Here is a 20670-nt window from a genome sequence, read left to right as displayed (position 1 = left end):
GGGCGGTTGTGCACCGGGTTAAGTGCATGTAGTACAAAGCACAAGGACCCGCTCAAGGATCCCAGTTCCAGCCCCTGGCTCCCCACCTGCAAGTGGTGAAGCAGGTCTGCAGGTGTCATCTTCTCTCCCTTTCTATCTTCCTCTCTCCTCTCAAAAAAGAAAGAAAGAAAGGAAGGAAGAAAGAAAGAAAACATGACCACCACAAGCAGTGGATTCATAGTGAAGGCTCAACTGAGCCTTACTGATAACCCTGAAGGAAAAAAAAAAAAAAAGGAAAAGAAATAAAAACAGAATTTGTTAGACATATAAGATTTCTGATTAATAGTATCTAATGAAAGAGAAGAAATATTTGAAAAGCTACCATCTTGTGGCTTGTGGGGTGGCACAGTAGATGGGGTGTTGATCTAAAGCACATGGAGTCTTGAGTTTGATCCCTGCCACCATGTGTGCGAGAATAGTGCTCTAATTTTCTCTCTCTGTGTGTCTTATAAATAAACAGATACATCTTATTTATTTAGAGATGAGTCACTTATTTACAGTTGAATAAGGCATATTAATTTGTAAGTCAATAAAAATGCACAATTTATTTAAAATTAAGTTTAATGAACAACTAGAGCTCATTAAACTTAAATTTTCTCTCATTTAAAAAAGAAATTCTTGCACATACCATCTTTGTGAATTATTAACATGGGGGTCCTTAACTAATACTTACAATAGCATGTTTTCCCTAGTACCTGTCCTCACCTACATTCCCTCACTCGTCTGCTCCATCTGCTTCTCTAACCCTTCTCTCCCAAGTCTTTCCCACTCTGATCAACCAAGTTATCAACTGAATTTCTCCAGCCCTGTTCCTGCTACCCTCAATTCCCCACGCCTGTCAGGAGAAAAGCGGAGATAAATAATATGAAACTACCTGGGTAATTCTGAGAAAATATTCAAGGACTAATTTATTTATTTATTTTTTAATACTTATTTATTTATTGAGAGAACAATGAGACTGATCAGAGCACTGCTCAGCTCTGACTTATGGTGGTCCAGCTGGTGATTGAACCTGGAATCTAGGACTTCAAGTCTCAGGTATAAAAATCTTTTGAATAATCATTATGCTATTTCCCTAGTCAAAAGGTAAAGTAACAAAATACTGAACTCATCACAATTTTAAATAACCCTTATTAAAGTATGACATACATACACAGTGCACATAAAATAAGCAAACAGCTCAATGAATTTCAATAAAGTGAACACTTATAATCAACATTCATAACAAGAAACAAAACACTATCAGAATTGTAGAAGTCCTATCTTATGTCTCCTTCCAGTCACATCCACTCCCACACCAAAGACAGAATAACTTCTGGCAAACATTTCACTTACTTTAGCACTTCATATAAATAGAAGCAGACTGTATGTCTGCTTATATGCCTGGTCTCTCTCACTTATCATCATTGTGAGAGTCATTCAGACTGTCACTGGTAGTTGTAGTTATATACTGCATTAAAATATATTATAAAAAACACTGTAACATATACTAGCATTATATTATAATGTATTCTTCTTGGAAGTAGAAGTTAGCTCATTTCCTAAAAAACCATCATCTTGATACTACTTCTGTGCTTACCTGCAAGGCCAGGCTTCAGACCTGGTTGTTTGTTTGTATCATACATTTTCAATATAAAATTGGGGATCCCTGCTACAGTCTTTCCTTGGTCTGAGCGGGCACCTCCTTTTAATGCAGAGTGATACACTCCACGAGGCATATTCACCATTTCTTGCTTCACAAGTGATGTAAAAAACTCCTCTAAAGCTGAAAGAGGTTAAAAGTAAACACAGTGTACGAGAAGAGAAACATACCTCGTTATTTAACATAATTCAGTCCAATCATCAGAGATTTGTAAAACAAACAAAACAGAAAGCATGTCTAGACTTTTGTTTCTTTCTGAGTCTTCCCCAAAGACCAAAATAGCATTAAATTTTTATAAAGCTTGAAAGTACAGTTATTCTTAATTCCTCTATCCTAGACTTCTTACACACAATTAATTAGTAAATCTTTCTAAATCTATCTTCAAAAATCTATCACAAATTCACATATTTTGCTCCATTTTCGCTGGTACTAGCCCAATCATTATTTTCTCCCTTCTTCATCAGGATTTAAAAACTACTTTTTCTTTGCAGCCCAGGAGGTGGCATAGTGGCTTAGTGACTATAGTGTTGAACCAAAGAGTATGAGGTCCCTAGTTTGATTCCTGGCATTGCATGTATAAGAGTGATGTTCTGGTTCTTTCTCTAATGAATAAATTATATATCTTAAAAAGAAATAAAACATAAGCAAGCGTAATCAGGAGATTGAAAAAGTGTGAGGGAGGGAGTCTCCAAAACTTAAACCACGCTCAGGGATTTCAGAGGTGTGGTTATGGAGTAAGAGGCATTTCAGATGGTTCTCCTGATACACTAGAAAAAAATGACAAATCACCTGAAACTCAACAAAATGCGACCAGGATCTCTCCAGAAACTCATTAAGTCACAGCCACCAAGTTGCAGATGCTACTATGATTTCATCCTGAACTCCCTGGGCAGATGATCCACCAATGTGTCCCAAAACCTCACATCTCCAACTAGGGAAAGATAGAAACATGCTGGAGGGTACGGACCCCAATGCCCTGCCAATGCCCTTGTTCAGTGGAGAGGCAATTACAGAAACCAGACCTTTCACCTTCTGCACCCCATGGTCCATACTATCAGAAAGGTAAATGTTAGGGAAAGATGACCAGAGGACTCTAAACTCCAATTCTATCATGCCCCAGATAGAGAAGAGGGGGGTAAAAAAAAAATGGGAGGAAGAAGGGGTAGGAGACTCAGAGTAGTAGGTGTGACTTAGAAAAGAACAGAAGACAGGCCCATAGGAAAAATGGGCAAATATATCCGAATATAGGTAGGCAATTATAGAAACAAGAGTCAACCCATATCTATATTCTTGAGAGAACTAATGCAGTTTCCAGGGAGGGGATGGGGACGCAGAACTTTAGTGATGGGAAAGGTGTGGAATTATATCCCTATTATCTTATAATTTTGTAAATCAATATTAAATCACTAATGAAAAATCAAAAAATAAACAAACAACAACAAAACTGTGTACTTAGTTTCATTTCCTGATGGCCAACACTCAAATCCAACCTTTTCTCATTCTTCTCCCTAACATCTCCAATGGTATTTCACTGTACAGAGAACACCAATGTTTCTGACAATGAACAACACTGTTAATGACTTACCTCTTGACTCTGACCTCATCTTTACCATCCACCTTCCTCTCTAGTTAAGTTGAGTTCTCTTTGATAGGACCGTTTTTCCTTTACTCAATAACACAAAGCTTATAGCTATGTCAGGGTCACATCACTTGCTATTCCTTCCACTTGAAAAATACTAACCCGGTTTTCCATGTGACCGAGTCTTTTATGTCATTTTGATACTTTCAGTGAGCTTATAAACCATAGTACTATCACATTTTCGGTATAAATATTATGGAAAAACTATAAAGTGCATTACTGCTTTGCTTTTATTCTATCTAACAAAGGTTAGATCTTTACTGCTTGGCATTTGTACTTGCTATAGCACAACACAGAAATGTGAGATCAGAAGACAAAAGAATACCCAAATGCTTGATAAGACTAGTTTTTCATCAAGTGTCATTTTTCTAAGGACCACTAGAGGTTCCCCAATGCAGAAACAAAAACCACAAAACGACATAAACATTAAAGCTAAATAAATCGTATGGAAAACAGAAAAGAAAACCATGACATCTTCCCTGTATTGTAAGAACAACAACAAAAGCAAAGTTAAATTTACCTAATGAAACTGGAATTTCACTGTGAAAACAGCTAAAAATCACCTTTCAAGGAGCACCGTTAACTGAAAGGTAGCAGGTGCTTACTGGAGCATCTTCTGTATGTTCATTAGTAACACCGCTAGAGAGAACTGAGATGGAAGTAAGCTTCTCCTTTACAAGGTAAGAGAACACTTGGGTGGGAACTTTCCATTTACTCTCCAGATCCATCTTATACCCTTCTCAATTCTGTCTTCACACTGGAATAACCTTTAGCAACCATATCAGCATGCCCCCACTGGCTTCCAGGAGCATTTTCCAATTTCTTGTAAGCCTAAAAGTATTTCTTCACCAGTCACCTCTCTATTCAAAATAATGTAAATTACTGGGTGTATTTGCAGCTGCTTTTGTGTTGACTTCAAAGGACTTAAAAGAAAAAAGAAAAAAGGATCAGAATATACTTACATTCAGCACAAACTGTTTTTTTTCTGTCTGTAGCACCTAAAGTCCTAACATATCACTGTAACCTTTAACTTATTCCTTGAAGACCATATTGTCTCCAGTATTTCCTATAGCATATTGGTATATTTTGCATATCAGATAGTAAAGTACATGCTTCAGTCTAAAGGAATATGTCCATATCACAAAATAATACAATTGATCAGGGGCCAAGTGGTGGTGCACCTGGATGAGAGCACATAGTACAATGCACAAGGACCTAGATTCAAGGCCCCAGCCCCCCCCAGCTGCAGGGGGAAAACTTTGTGAGTGGTGAAGCAATACTGCAGGTGTCTCTCTGTCTCTCTCCCTCTCTACTCTCAATTTCTAGCTGTCTCTAACCAATAAATAAATAATGATAATTTAAGACTATAAATAAAAATACAATTGCTCAGACAGGTAAAATCCCAGAAAACTGGTAGCTTCATAGTCCATGAGTAGGAGTTACCTGGTAGAACTGCAGGAGCAGTGAGAGACAGCAGTTTGAGATAGCAGAAACCTGGAATGGAAAGGTCGATATCTTTTTCATCACCATCTTCTTCTTCATCTTCATCTGGTTCATCAGGAATTTCTGGCCTTATCTGAAATGATAGAGAAGGTGATACTATACCATTATGTGAAATCCTTTTTATATCAATATGTAAAAGACTGACACTGCTTGCTCTATCATGTTAAGTAGAGGAGGACCTAAGCTGGTAGTCGAAATGATATGCAGACAGCTATTACATGAGATAAGAAACTGTACTCATGACACATTGGTGGGGTTGTCTGTCCAGGGAAGCCTGGTTGGCATATTGCTAACATCTGGAACCTGGTAGCTGAAAAGAGAGTTAACATACAAGGCCAAACAAATTGATCAATCATGAACTTAAAGGCTGGAATAGTGCAGATGAAGAGTTGGGAGGGTCCTCCATTTTGTAGATAGCTAGTACACATATTTTAGTTATATTCCAAAGGGCCTGTGGCTATACTAGTTTGTGTTTTTTTTTTTTTTTTTTTTTTTTTTTTTTGTCCCCTGAGTCTAAAATCTGATACGCAGGTGGATCCAAGTTATTGTCTGGGCAGATGATGTCATGGCTGGTAAAGGAGCAGAAAGCTGGATCAGGGAGGAGAGCAGCTCCCTAATACGGGAAAGGGGTATAAATATTGTTAACTGTAAACCCCGTTGATTTGATCTGATCTGGGGCCCATATTCAGCTTAGGGGCCTATGTGACCTCTGCATCCCTGTAGATCTGAGCTCACATTCTGTGGTCAAAAGTAGGAACATTCCTGGAGCTCTGCTTCCCCAGAGCCCCACCCTACTAGGGAAAGAGAGAGACAGGTTGTGGGTATGGATAGACCTGTCAACGCCCATGTTCAGCGGGGAAGCAATTACAGAAGCCAGTCTTTCTACCTTCTGCATTCCACAATGACCTTGGGTTCATACTCCCAGAGGGTTAAAAAATAGGAAAGCTATCAGGGGAGGGGATGGGATGTGGAGACCTGGTGGTGGAAATTGTGTGGCGTTGTACCCCTCTTATCCTATGGTTTTGTCACTGTTTCCTTTTTATAAATAAATAATAAAAAAAGAAACTGTACTCATGACACAGCTGCCTTGTAAGTCATTATTTCCGTAATAAAATGAGAAAAGTAAAACATCAAGGGTTTCCTAGTGCAATGAAAAATGTTCATTTAAAAAATTCTATTCATTTCCGAGTAGCCAAATGTTAAACTCCAGCCATCTTATTAGATGCAACACAGCAAGAAAATCATTACAAGTCATCATAAGCAATGATTATTATAAAAAATTAATAAAAGTTTTACACTATCTAGTAGTAAAATGCAAACACTGCCTCCTTCAATAAATTGAAATTCCAGGGCTTATAATGAAATATTTACTGTGTTTGAATAGATTTTATTTCTTGTGATTCCAGTTATAGCTCTATAACAAACCTTAAAACCTTCCTGTAGAATCAATAGTAGAGATTAGGGAAGAAGAGAATGCTTATGATGATTTTTTTGATGTGGCAGTTTATTGCTAGAAAGTATAAAAACATTAAAATCTATAATTAGTAGCTATACTTCATTGTGTCTAATTTGTGGTTTTTCTCTGATAAGGTAGGTTTGTTTAAACCAAAAAAAAAAAAACCTTTTATAAATGTAAAAGGATCACCACTATTACAATTGCCATAAGACAGAATTGTCAAGCAATTAATTTAATTTTTAATACCTTCAATGGCATACCATCATAATGCCCACATGGAGGTAATTAAGCATTAGGGGAGAAAATCAAAATATGTAAAAGTGGTTGCTATAACCATAAAGTGCCAGAATCCCATCATCACCATTAGCCTGTCTCCTGAAGTTATTTTTAGAAATAATTAACAATTCCCGCAAACTGCCTTCTTCATAGGTCCCCAAAGCACAGTTCCATTTAGGAACTGAACTGAGTCAGGATTCTTACAGTGGGATAAAAGAAGATAGAGGGGAAATGCTTCTCTTAAGTATAATAGCCTCAATGCCAGCAAAGCCTTTCAACCATAACTAGTGTTCTCTTCATTAATGAAGGAGTGAAAGGAACCTGACTACCCAGGTACTTTCCGAGACTAGATTTAATTCTGATTTAATACTGATATCTAATTCTTCTATTTAAAAAAATGTTATTTAAAAATTTATTTTAATTTACTTGTTTTGGATAGAGACTGAGAAACTGAGAGGGAAAGGGAGAAAGAAAGGAAGGATGAGAGAGAGAGAGAGTGAGAGAAAGAGAGAGAGAGAGAGAGAGGCTTGCAACATGTCTTTGTCACTCATGAAGCTTCCCCCCTGCAAGTGGGGACCGGGCCTTGAACTCAGGTCCTTATGCACTGTAATGTGTAGCTCAACTAGGTGTGCCACCACCCAACCCCAAATATATTTATTTGCTAATAAAAGAAAGTGAAGGGGAGATAGGGAGAGCATCACTCTGGCACATGGGATGCCAGGGACTAAACTCAGGACCTCAAGTTTGAGAGTTCAACACTTCATCCATTGTGCCACTTCCCAGGTCCCTAGTAATAATCCTTAACATTACCAACCCAACTACCATAATTTTAAAAGTAGATCAGATCAAATCAATGGGGTTTACAGTCAACAATATTTATACACTTTCCCATATTTGGGAGCTACTCTCTTCCCTGATTCAGCTTTCTGGTCCTTTTCCCAGCAATGACATCATCTGCCCAGACAATAACTAGGATCCACCTACATATCAGAGGTCAGGCTCAGGGAAAAACAAAAAAACAAACAAAAAAACTAGTATAGCCACAGGCCCTTTGGAATATAACTAAAATATGCCTACTAGTTGTCTACAGAACGGAGACCTCCCCCCCCCAACTCTTCATCTGCACTACTCCAGCCTTTAGGTTCATGATTAGTCAACAACTTGTTTGGCTCTTTATGTTAACTCTCTTTTCAGCCATCAGGTTCCAGATGCTAGCATAATGCCAACCAGACTTTCCTGGACAGACAACCCTACCAATGTGTCCTGGAGCTCCAATTCCCCAGAATCCTACCCCACTAGGGAAAGAGAGAGGCAGGCTGAGAGTATGGATTGACCTGTCGGCGCCCATGTTTTGCGGGGAAGCAATTACAGAAGCCGGACCTTCAACCTTCTGCATCCCACAACGACCTTGGGTCCATAATTCCAGAGGGTTAAAGAATAGGTAAGCTATCAAGTGAGGAGATGGGATAAAGAGTTCTGGTGGTGGGAACTGTGTAGAGTTATCCTATGTACCCATCTTATCCTATGGTTTTTGTCAGTGAAAAGAAAAAAAGAAAAAGTAGCAACAATATTTGATCCACATAGGGCAGAACAAGAACATTCTAGAATTTTTCAAACAGAATTGTTCAGGTGTCTCTGCTTTATATGTACATATCGGGAGGAGAAGTTGAGAGGAGGGACAGGAGGCAAAGGTACAGAAGAGAAATAAACAGAGGAGGTAGAGGAAAAGGAGGTACAAGCAAAAGTTCATGCATAGGAGTAGAAAGTGAAAAATGGAAGTGAAGTAGCCACCACCCACAAAATGACCTCACACTAGTGTGCTAACAATTCCAGAACAATTTTATATAAAAAGACTATAATCTTTCTGCACACATTCTAGCCAGTCTAATCTTTCTGTTAAATCAATCTAAATTACAAGCCACCAACATTTCTGAGAGTAACAAAAGAAAGACCTACCAGAGTAAAGACAGAAAGAACTGATCCTCTTATCCATTTTAAATTACTTAAATTCACACTCATGTAAATGGATACTTATTTTAATGTATCTGGTATGTGCTGTGCAAAACAAAATGTATGCATTTTACATAATATTTGTAGGTTTTTAACAACAAAATTACAGGTTTATCATGATTTCAGTATACAGAATATAACCTACCTACCTGTCATGTCATGATTAGTCTTTCATTGTGTTTCTTCAAAGTTGAGTTGATTCTCCTGAACAAATCACACTTATCCATTCACCTCTTAAATAAGTATTTGCTCCATTTGTCCTCTGTTAGCCTAACTCCTCTAGATAGTGTGCAACAACTGGACTAAGATCAATGTAAATACAGTTGAGGAAATCAACTGAAGTTATATGAAAGCCTAAGTCAAAACTATGAAATTTTGGCAATAATATATTGGCTGCTGAAACATGCAGAAAAAAACTATGTATGTATTTAACACAAACACACAACTATAAGTTCATTCAACTATAGCTAAGATTTGCTGAAGGAACTCAATGGTGGAGCCAAGTAAAAAATAATGGATCTCTTTTTAAATGTGCTTCACAGTGACTAGTGTCAACCCGGCTTTGACCTAGCACGTTATGATTGGGCCCTCCTCAATGGTTATCGAACAGGCCATGGCGGGTGCGCTATGTTCCACCGCTGGGGAGCCAGAGATGACCCGAACTGCTCCTGCGGCTACAGACAGACTATGACCCACATAGTCAACGACTGCCACCTCTCCAGATTCAAAGGAGGTCTCGAAACTTTACATCAGGCTCAACCTGACGCTGTTAACTGGCTACGGAAGAAGGGCAAACGCTAGAAGAAGAACAGTGACTATTGAAAAGTGAAGTCTAGGGGGTCAGGCGGTGGCACAGTGGGTTAAGCGCATGTGGCACAAAGCGCAGGGACTGGCGTAAGGATCCCAGTTCGAGCCCTAGGCTCCCCACCTGTAGGGGAGTCGCTTCACAGGCGGTGAAGCAGGTCTGCAGGTGTCTGTCTTTCTCCCCCCCCCCACTCTATCTTCCCTGCCTCTCTCCATTTCTTTCTGACCTATCCAACAACGAACAATATCAACAGCAATGATAATAACCACAAGGCTACAACAACAATGGCAACAAAAAGGGGGAAAAATGGCCTCCAGGAGCAGTGGATGGTGCAGGCACTGAGCCCATCAATAACCCTGGAGGGGATAAAAAATATAAATAAACAAATAAATAAATAACAAGTGAAGTCTAGATGTCTTGTCATAGGTTCTAAGCCAGAAAACCCCTGAACCAAATTTCTGTGTGTGTGTAAACTATAAAAAATGCAGGAGTTTATACATAAACAAAGGTTTATATTTGGAGCATGGCAAGTACTTGCATGAATTCACTTAATAAGAGAAGCAGCTTCTGATGCATGCAGTGACATTCACGTAGATTAAAGCTGAACAGGTTATATTGTATTAATACCAGCCCAGAATGCATAATGAGTTCTTTTATATTAACCACTTCTAACTAAAATTAACTATAGAAATCAACAACACAGTATATCTGAAGATATTTATAACAAAATTTTAATTTTAAGCAGTTAAATAATTTTAAAGAACATAAGTCAGAGAGGAAAATCAATGTTATTCACGAAAGTTTGTCCATTACTGACTGCTTTAACAGAAAAGAAACTGTGCGTTGCTTGTGTTGTTTGTTTGTTTATACTCCTTTGGGGAAGGAGCAATGAAGAAGATGAAAGATTAGTAGTTAAAAATAAATGGGGGGGTAGTTGGGCGGTAGCGCAGTGGATTAAGCGCAGGTGGTGCGAAACGCAAGGAGCAGCCTAAGGATCCCGGTTCAACCCCCAGTTCCCCACCTGGAAAGGAATCGCTTCACAGGCGGTGAAGCAGCTCTGCAGGTGTCTATCTTTCTCTCTCCCTCTCTGGCTTCCCCATCTCTCTCCATTTCTCTCTGTCCTATCTAACAATGACGACATCAATAGTAACAACAATAATAACTACAACAACAGTAAAAAAAACAACATGGTCAACAAAAGGAAAAAAAAAGAAATATGGGTTCGGGATTTGGCACACCAGGTTAAGTGCACATAGTACGAAGTGCAAAGACCCAAACAGGGATCCTGGATAGAGCCTCCAACTCCCCACCTACAGGGGGGTCGCTTCACAAGTGGTGAAACAGATCTGCAGATGTCTATCTTTCTCTCTCCCTCTCTATCTTCTCCCTCTCTATCGTCCCCTCCTCCATGTCCTATCCAAGAAAGTGGGGGAAAAAATGGCAGCCTGGAGCAGGGGATTTGTAGTGCTGGCACTAAGCCCCAGCGACACACTGGAGGAAAAAAAAAAAAAAGAAAGAAAGAAATACAGACTATACTCGTGAAAATTATGACTATCTTCTACATTATTTCTCTTAATAAATTGCTAAAAATGGAAACTAATATATTGTTCATGTTTGTTTTTAAACATTAAAATCAACAGGCCCTAAAAATAAAAACTCATCCTCAATTTCTGAGCAACATTAGATTTACATACTTCAGCTGACATATATCAACAAACTAACAAAACACAGAATTCAGTATTTCCAGTTTGCAATATGGATTAACACAAAGTACATGTTCTAAAAACAACTGTAATGTTATATAAGTGCATAGCATTTTTTTTACCAATAATAATACTAAGTATGAAATAAGTTGCTTAACCCTTAACATGAACTAAATTTGAAAGTAGCTAAGATTAATTACATTCTAGAGACGTTTCAATTTTTGAGCTGACTCTGCAAACATAGGAGGTTAGAGAAATACCTCAGTGTTAAAGCACAGAAGTTTAATGCCTCAGACAACAGAGGCCTCAGGGTTTGTTTGTTTTATCTTTCTTTTATTAGGAAAATAATTTACAAAGTAATTGTTGTACCATAGGTATAATTTGTCATCTTTTCCTGATAGATGTCTGCACACCCCTCCCACCAGCAACTTAAGTACCGTTCAGCATCACAAAGTGGGTACCCAATGCCCACTCAAACCTATTCCATGCCTACAGTACTTGGAGTGCACCAGACTGCATATGCCTAGGCTGCTTCACCCTGTGTCTTGTCTTTCCTTCCTTGTTCCATCAGGGTTATGGCTAGGGTTCAATGTCATCACAAAAAATCCAGGAAGACATTTTAATTTTTTCCTTTATCCCTAAATTTTATTTTTTGTTGCAGAAGACAGAGAGAAACTGAGAGGGAGGGAAGAGGGAGATAGAGCGGGAGACAGAAAGAGAGACACCTGCAGCACTGCTTCATGGCTCGTGAAACTTCCTCCCTGTAGGTGGGGACAGAGAGAAAACTTGAACCTGTGTCCTTGCACATGATGGTATGTAAACACTATCAGGTACACTACTACCCAACCCCTCCTTTCTTGTTTCTTAAGTTCCACCTATAATTGAGATAATTCAGTATTTCTTGTAATACCTCAGATATAGAAGAAACCTAGAAGTCTAACGACAGTGAATGGTCAAAATAGTCATGGTATATATACAAAACAGAGTACTACTTAGTTGTAAGCAATGATAAAATTTTCCCCTTTGCCACATCTTGAATGGAGCTGGAAAAAAAATCATGTTAAGATAACTAGAAGAGGCCCCAGGCTTAATCTCCCATAGTACCATGTACCAGAGATGAGAAAAGATCTGGATTCCTTCTTTCTCTCTCTCTCATTCATTCATTCATTTCTCCTTCTCTCATATGAAATGAATAAACAAATCTTTTAAAGATAAAGATATGTCAAGCTTTAAAAGATTCTTGATCTAGCAATCTAGGATTAATCTATCATTTGACATGAATAAATAGATTGTTACATATGACACCCTAAATCTCCATTATAGAGATATTGGCCATAGAGATATTTGTATAAATCTTAGCCTCTGAGGCTTATGCTTAGATTTAAAGTCCAAGAGGGCACTCTGACGTGGGAAAGTGGCATACATCTTTTAGAGTAAGGTAAGGGCACTAGCATATAATCATAAGAACAATTACAACATTTCATTTGCACCACAGATGTTTTGTAATCTATTTCAAAGGGCTTTAAATTCATTATCTGTGCCATCTTTCGAAGACTAAATGAAAAATGAACCTTTCATGGAAGGAGTTATAAATAAATCCATTAGATAAAGACTCTTCTGGGGAAAAAAGATTCAACTAAAGTTATAAAACCAACTAATGACAGTGAGGAAGTAGAAAGACCTACCTTTCTTTTTTTTTAAATTTATTTAAGAAAGGAGACATGAACAAAATTATAGGATGGGGGGGGGTACAACTCCACACAATTCCCGCCACCCAATCTCCATATCCCATCCCCTCCCCAATAGCTTTCCCATTCTCTATCCCTCTGGGAGCATGGATCTAGGGTCATTGTGGGTTGCAGAAGGTGGAAGGTCTGGCTTCTGTAATTGCTTCCCCGCTGAACATGGGCATTGACTGGTCGATCCATACTCCCAGTCTGCCTCTCTCTTTTCCTAGTAGGGTGGGTCTTTGGGGAAGTGGAGCTCCAGGACACATTGGTGGGGTCGCAACCTAATCAAGGCAATGAGTGCCACCCAGCATGCTTCACTTCAGACTGTGTCCAGAGACTTCAGGTATGGAATGACAACCCTTTAGCTTCATCACTCGGGTGAGACCTTTCCTTTCATAGTATTCTCTAATTCCATCCCAGGTGGTTCACTTCCTAACAAAGTCCCAAAACCTAGATATAGACCAGGTTCCAGGAGATAGAGCATATGCTCACACGTATCCATAAACTAGGGCAAATATATACCTGAAAGCAGTAGTACACTAGAGTTTGCAGTGAGTACCCCCCCCAACACTTCATCTCCACTATTCCAACCTTTGGGTCCATGATTGCTCTACAATTTGTTTGGCTTTGTATGTTAAGTCTCTTTTCAGCCACCAGGTTCCGGATGCCATCAGGATGCCAGCCAGGCTTCCCTGGACTGAAGACCTACCTTTTCAGGAAGGTGAAGAATGGTGTGGTCACCAGCAGTGAAATGTGACAGAGATTTATATGCAGCACTTGCTACAAGTGGATCCTAGATGGGATAAACACAAAGACACAATATATTAACAATCAATTCTGGAGAAATAAAAGAGAAATCTTCTCTTATCAACCTCAAAGTCTTATAGTTATTGCTTTGAAAATGATAATCAACCCTTCTATAATCACTAAAAACAGAGAGGTCTGGGTGGTGATGCACCTGGTTAAGTGCACATAATACTAAGCGCAAGAACCTGTGCAAGGATCTGGGTTTGAGCTGCCTGGTCAACACCTGCATCACCAAGCCCTCATCCCCACCTACATGGGGAAAGCTTCACAAGTGGCAAAGCAGGTCTGCAGGTGTCTAACTTTCTCTCTCCTTTTCTATCTCCCTCTCAGTTTATCTTTATCCTATGCAATAAAATGGAAAAATATGGCTGCCAAGAGCAGTAAATTTGTAGTGATGGAACCAAGACCCAGCGATAACCCTGGAGGCACAAAACAAACAAAAAAAAAACAGAAAGAAAACGGGGGAATGGGGACTAAAAGTAATTAAATTTTTCACCAAGTTTGAATATTAAACCAACTTACAATTGTTTAGGTCTCCATAAAACTATTATTTAAAGGAGCATGAGAATTAAGGATCTGATATGCCTGGCTTGAAGTTCTGATTTTTCTAGCCACTAAATAGGAAACTTAGCTTTTTAGAAACTTAAGCATTTCTCTCATGAGTCAGGTTTAACATAACTGATATCCTCTCTTTTATAATTCATGACTACATCTATACTATATTTTTCTTTTCTTTCATAATGATGATGAACTCTTCTCACTCTGCATCTTATTTTAATTATACTTATTTATTTGATAAAAAAAAAAAAAACAGCCAGAAAGTAAGAGAAGGGGGAGATAGAGAGGAGAGTGACAGATAGACAACTGTAGCCCTGCTTCACCACTTGTAAAGCTTTCTCCATGCAGGTGGGGATGGGGGCTTGAACCAGGTCCTTGCACACTGTACCATGTCCGCTCAACCATGTGTACCACCACCCAGCCCCAATTTTTTTTCAGTATTTAACAGATTTGGATGGGAAGGTCTAGAGAGGAAAGGGAAAGAGCCATATAAAAATGTGAGACAGTAGTCAAGAAGAAAACTTCTTGAAATCAGAGCACTACAACTTGCAAGTCTGATACTCAAGGCTTGATACCCAGCACTTAATAGTCCATGCTCTATTCTTTTTCTACCTCAAATAAATAAATAAATAAATAAATAAATAAATAAATAAATATTTTTAAAAAATTAATTTGGAGCAGAGACATTAAAAAGATGAGACTATGGTTATCACCCCTCTTCATATCTATCGGTTAAATGTAAGCTCACTTTGTGATAAAAATGTATTGGGCATAAAAAGACAGTAAATTATCAAAATAAACTTGTTAACAGTTAAATTCAAGAAAACATTATTGTAAGGAAGTGATAATTTTTAATTTCTTCCACCTGCCTGGTATAGTTTCATTGAGCTTCTTTATAACAGTACCTTGCTTTGAGTGTGGGTCCAGAGGAAGCTGAGGACTTGAATCTTAAAATTCTGAAAAATCAACAAGTACAGAATAAAAAAAAATTAAGATATGGGCAAAACAAAGAAAGCATATAAAGTAGCAAGAGAAATTAAGTGACTTTTAAAAATGTAATCATTAGTAACTGAATCTGCATGTACCCATGATTCATAAAATGAAAATATTTGCAATCAAATCTATTTCAGCATGTGTGTATCTTACAAACAATGAGATTTCATGGTTACAAAATTTAGAAGTCAATCATTGCATGCTGAAATCTAAAATCTTAGTATAAATTATGCTTCCTTCTTTTATGACACTCTTCCTGATCTACTACTTTAGGTAGAGTTTACCCTTCTTTAAGTAGCTATAAGACACACACTTAGGGAGTCGGGTGGTAGCGCAGCGGGTTAAGTGCACATGGTGCAAAGCGCAAGGACCAGTATAAAGATCACAGTTGGAGACCCCAGCTCCCCACCCGCAGGGAAATCGCTTCACAGGTGGTGAAGCAGGTCTGCAGGTGTCTATCTTTCTCTCCTCCTCTGACTTCCCCTCCTCTCTCCATTTCTCTCTACCCTATCCAACAATGTAGACAGACAACAATAATAACTACAACAGTAAAACAACAAGGGCAACAAATAGGGAATAAATAAATAAATAAATATTTTTTAAAAAAAGACACAAACTTGATATGTTAGTTGACTCCTTCGATATATATTCCTGAAAGCAATAACTAAGCCTTTTTCGTTTCAAAGACCATACTGTCAAGAATAGCTTCAGAAAGATGACAAATATTTAATAAATATTATAGTGTCAAGGGATACAGGACTTTCAATACAATCTCCTTTCTTTCAAACACATCCAGTTTTTTGTCCTTCTAAATCATAGAAGCTTCTTTTAACCTAGATATACACCAGTTTCTGTGAGAGAGAGCTTATGTTCACACGTATCCATAAACTACTGCAAAATATATATCTGAAAGCAGAAGTACACTAGAGTTTACAGTGAGTACCTCCCTAACACTTCCTCTCCACTATTCCAAGCTTTGGGTCCATGATTGCTCAACAATTTGTTTGGCTTCGTATGTTAACTCTCTTTTCAATCACCAGGTTCCAGATGCCACCAGGATGCTGGCCATGCTTCCCTGGATTGAAGACCCCACCAATGTGTCCTAGAGCTCAGCTTCCCCAGAGACACACCCTACTAGGGAAAGAGAGAGGCAGACTGGGAGTATGGACCAACCAGTCAACGCCCATGTTCAGCGGGGAAGCAATTACAGAAGCCAGACCTTCTACCTTCTGCAACCCTCAACGACCCTGGGTCCATGCTCCCAGAGGGCTAGAGAATGGGAAAGCTATCAGGGGAGGGGGTGGGATATGGAGATTGGGTGGTGGGAATTGTGTGGAGTTATACCCCTCCTACCCTATGGTTTTGTTAATTAATCCTTTTTAAAATAAAAAATAAATAAATAAAATAAATAAATAAATAAATACTTGACCTTTTTAAAAATAAGGGACATACAACATGGTGTTGACAGAAAAATACATCTTGTTGTGCTAGACAATCCTATGGTTAGACGTCACTTATAGATATTGATCAAGTTACATGTTTGACACTCAACAAATACTTGCTAATGAACGGATGGGTCTCGAAAAACCTTCGATTATTTAGCTGCAATACAGAAATATTTTTTCTATATCAGGAAAAAATAGGATAAGAAGGGCAAATGGGTAGAAGAGAAAGGGAAGGGATGGGGCCAGGCAGTGGCACATCTGGTTAAGCAAACAAATGAATATGCACAAGGACATAGGTTCAAACCCCTGGTCTCCACCTGCGAGCGGGAAGTTTTACAAGTGGTGAAGCAGGGCTGCAGGTGTCTCTCTGTCTCTTTCCCTTTTTATTTCCTCCCTCTTCTCAATTTTTCTCTGTCTCTATAAAATAGTAATAAATAAAAGTATTTTCTTAAAGAAAAAAGAAGAGGAAGGGACCGGGGAAAGATAGGCTTCCCTCTCTATTTCTTACATCTGTTTTCCAGAAGCAGAACTAGAATAAAATGATAGATGGAATGATCCCAAAGCCTATGTGATAAAAGAAGGAACATAAACATTTATATTAGTACATAGAAAAAAAATGCTATTAAAAAAGAATACAGAATTTGGTGGAGAAAACACAAGACCCCCCAATTTTTTATACCATTGGCTATCAAACATAAGAAGTCAATACACAAACCACTTCATAAAATAATCTGCAATAAAATCTGATTAGCTTAAACTTTAAGCAATACAAAGGTATACGAGTTCAAATCTTTTTTTAATATTAATTTATTTATTCCCTTTTGTTGCCCTTGTTTTATTGTTGCAGTTATTATTGTTGTTATTGATGTCATTGTTGTTGGACAGGACAGAGAGAAATGGAGAGAGGAGGGGAACACAGAGAGGGGGAGAGAAAGACAGACACCTGCAGACCTACTTTACCGATTGTGAAGCCACTCTCCTGCAGGTGGGGAGCCAGGGCTCGAACCGGGATACTTACTTCGGTCCTTGTGCTTTGTGCCACCTACAGTTAACCTGCTGCGCTACAGCCCAACTCCCATTAGTTCAAATCATGAAGACAAGATAAATGTATTGTATGTTTTTTCAGTTGAGTTTCTACTCTTAGCTCACACAGTGGCCTGACAGACTTTCTGACTATATAATATACTTACTCATAAATAGCAGCCATGTAAAACATCATTGGAGAATGTATGTTATAAATCAATTCTATTTTCAATACCTTAAAACAAAGCCTAAATGTGAGAATCATTTCCTAATATGTTGTATAAATATGATCAAACCTTAAATAACTACTTATTGAATATATATCATGTGCCAGGTATTGCATTCTTAGTTATGAAATATTTTATTCTATTTTCTGTACAGTATATAGATTAACTAGAAGATGTATTATTCTATAACCTGCCTTACCACAAGATTAAAATATACAGAAGGCTATTATTGGAATCTTAAGGAGCTTGTCAAAAACTACAAAACATTAAATCAAACTAAAAGTTCACCTAGATATCAAGTGAAAATCAATTGTCGGGATTGGAAGGAAAAAGAAAAAAAAATAAGAGAGTAGGCATAAGATGTAAAAGGTTTCTGTTCACCCTACACTGCTATTCCCCTGACAGAAATGGAGTCTTTTACAGACACTGACCCATTTAACTATGGCCATTAGATAATAGAAAGAGAGGGCTGTTAGGAAATTGTGAGGATGTGGTTAGCTTGGCAGGGCTTGAACCTGAGGGGTGCGTGTATCCTGTTAGTCTCTCTCTCTACCAAGAGGTTGAACAAGGAGGGACAGTAGTAACCCCAAAGGTGTGCCTCGTCCTATCAGACTCCCCGACTCACAAAGCCCTTCTATTCACCTTCTTTCCTTATTCATACTTCTCTCTCTTACTGTATGAATTTGAATAAATGCTTTTTTTTTTTACAGCTGTTCTGAGTTTGGATGTATAACACAGTTAAGTGTGACTTCCCCAAAGTTTTTCTTAGATCATTGCTATTCATAATTCCCTCACTGTGTTGTAATTTGTCTAAAATGAGGTTCAATTTCATTATATACAACAAGTTATGCTTTTTTGAAACTAACTACTACTGCTTATATTCTATAAAAGCTAAACCATAGGTAGTTTTCTTACTTGCCTCCAAGTTTTCCTATTTCTTTTCAATTTTTTATGCCGTACTATCTAAATCACTTACTTTTGTGTCTAATTTTTAAAATTTATTTGAACACTTAAAGAATTGGTTTAGCATATCCAATCCTCACAGAATTGTTCTGAAGGAGTCTGTTATTCCAGAAGTTCTTTATCTTGCTCTATGAACATTTTTTTGTTTTATACTAGAGGTGTGCATGTTTTATTTTCTCCATTCAACTATAAGCTTGTTAAAAATATACTCCATCTTTCAATTAGGATATTTTCTAAAATGCTTTGCAAATTGCTTAACATGTTCATTTGACTCGAATATATTTTCTAAATTCTACTAGGTCTTAGATTATATTTTAAAACAAAATAAATAAACATTTGAAATTTATAAGGCCTTATATATACTAGTGAAAGTAGATAAATAATATGAATTATCTATCATTCCCAATGATTTTCTAGTTACTTTATCCTATTTTTCCTTCTGAAGGAACATGCATAACAAAAAATGGGTGCATGCACACGTGGCCAGTGGGAAAGATAAAGGTCTTCTCAAATATACAGAAGATAAAGCAATTTGCTATAACAAATGTTGCCTTCCTATTACTGACAGAAGTTCCACAAGAAAAGTTAAAATAAAAGAACACGGAACTCTGAGTGAAGTGATCAGCAGTTAAATATAACCAGAAACATAAACAAAAGTTAACAGGAAAGAATGATAATATAAGAAAGGGGAGGAAAGGGGGTTGGGTGGTAGCACTGTGGGTTAAGCACACGTGGTGCAAAGTACAGGGACTGGCATGTGGATCCCGGTTCGAGCCCCCGGCTCCCCACCTGCAGGGGAGTAGCTTCACTGGCGGTAAAGCAGGTCTGCAGGTGTCTGTCTTTCTCTCCCCCTCTCTGTCTTCCCCTCCTCTCTCCATTTCTCTCTGTCCTGTCCAACAACGAACGACATCAACAATAACAATAATAACTACAACAAGACTACAGCAATAAAGGCAACAAAAGGGGGAAAAAATGGCCTCCAGGAGCAGTGAATTCATGGTGCAGGCACTGAGCCCCAGCAATAACCCTGGAGGCAAAAAAAAAAAAAAAGAAAGAAAGAGGAGGAAAAGCTAGAGCAGTACAATCAAATGGTGGTGAGACAAGACCATTTTAAAAAAAAGGACATTTTAGATTATAGCAAATGAGTCACAACACTCATGTAACCACAAAACCAAATACAGTGATGCAGAGGCTCACAGAAGGTATAAATGAAGTCAGTGAGAAAACCATTACAAAAAACAACAACACAAAAAACAACAGAAAGAATCAAATGGGAACATAAACAGCAAAAATATTAAACAAAGAAAAACCAAATATTTGAATGGCTGTCAGCAAACCACATATAACAATAATCATTCTAAATGTCAATGACCTAGATTTATCAATTAAAGAATGCAGAATATATATATATATATTCCATGTCTTCAGGAAACAAACATCTTGAAAAGGATAAAGTAGAGGCTCAAAACAACATGCTGGAACACTGTGCTCCAAGTCAGAAAGAAGGTCAGAAACAGCTGTTCTACTATCAAATCCCTTCAGGCAAAGAAGACAATAACAGATAGAGATAGATACTACATAATAGTGGAAAGATCAATCCAACAAGAAGATATAGTCAATATATAAACTCCCTAAAAAACAGCACCAAAATATATAAAACAAGTATTGACGGATCTCAAGGGATACTTCAACAGCAATAATAATAGCAGGAGATCTTAGTACAACACTCATTACAAGAGACATAACTTAAAAATATTAAAAAATAAAAAATTAACAAGGAAATAAGGGGCCTAAATAAAGACAAAGGTAGGTGGAGTTAATATATATATATATATATATATAGGACATTCT

At 37.9% G+C, this 20670-nt stretch overlaps 1 protein-coding gene across 5 annotated transcripts in view; it reads right to left on the bottom strand.

Moving 5' to 3' along the window:
* The window catches only part of FOCAD (focadhesin), a 327910-nt gene that overhangs the window by 122026 nt on the left and 185214 nt on the right, over positions 1 to 20670 (bottom strand). For all 5 annotated transcript variants that reach the window (XR_009552025.1, XM_060199634.1, XM_060199636.1 and 2 more), the window contains 4 exons: positions 15074 to 15124; positions 13513 to 13596; positions 4764 to 4896; positions 1619 to 1804 (listed from right to left, as the gene is read on the bottom strand). Coding sequence is in view for 4 of the 5 variants with exons in the window: in XM_060199634.1 (XP_060055617.1) it covers positions 1619 to 1804; positions 4764 to 4896; positions 13513 to 13596; positions 15074 to 15124 (454 nt within the window). In the remaining variant the exon portion in view is untranslated. The remainder of the gene's footprint in view (positions 1 to 1618; positions 1805 to 4763; positions 4897 to 13512; positions 13597 to 15073; positions 15125 to 20670) is intronic.

This window comes from Erinaceus europaeus, chromosome 10 (genome assembly GCF_950295315.1).
Source record: "Erinaceus europaeus chromosome 10, mEriEur2.1, whole genome shotgun sequence".
Lineage (NCBI taxonomy): Eukaryota > Metazoa > Chordata > Mammalia > Eulipotyphla > Erinaceidae > Erinaceus > Erinaceus europaeus.
This window is presented reverse-complemented; position numbering and strand designations above follow the sequence as displayed.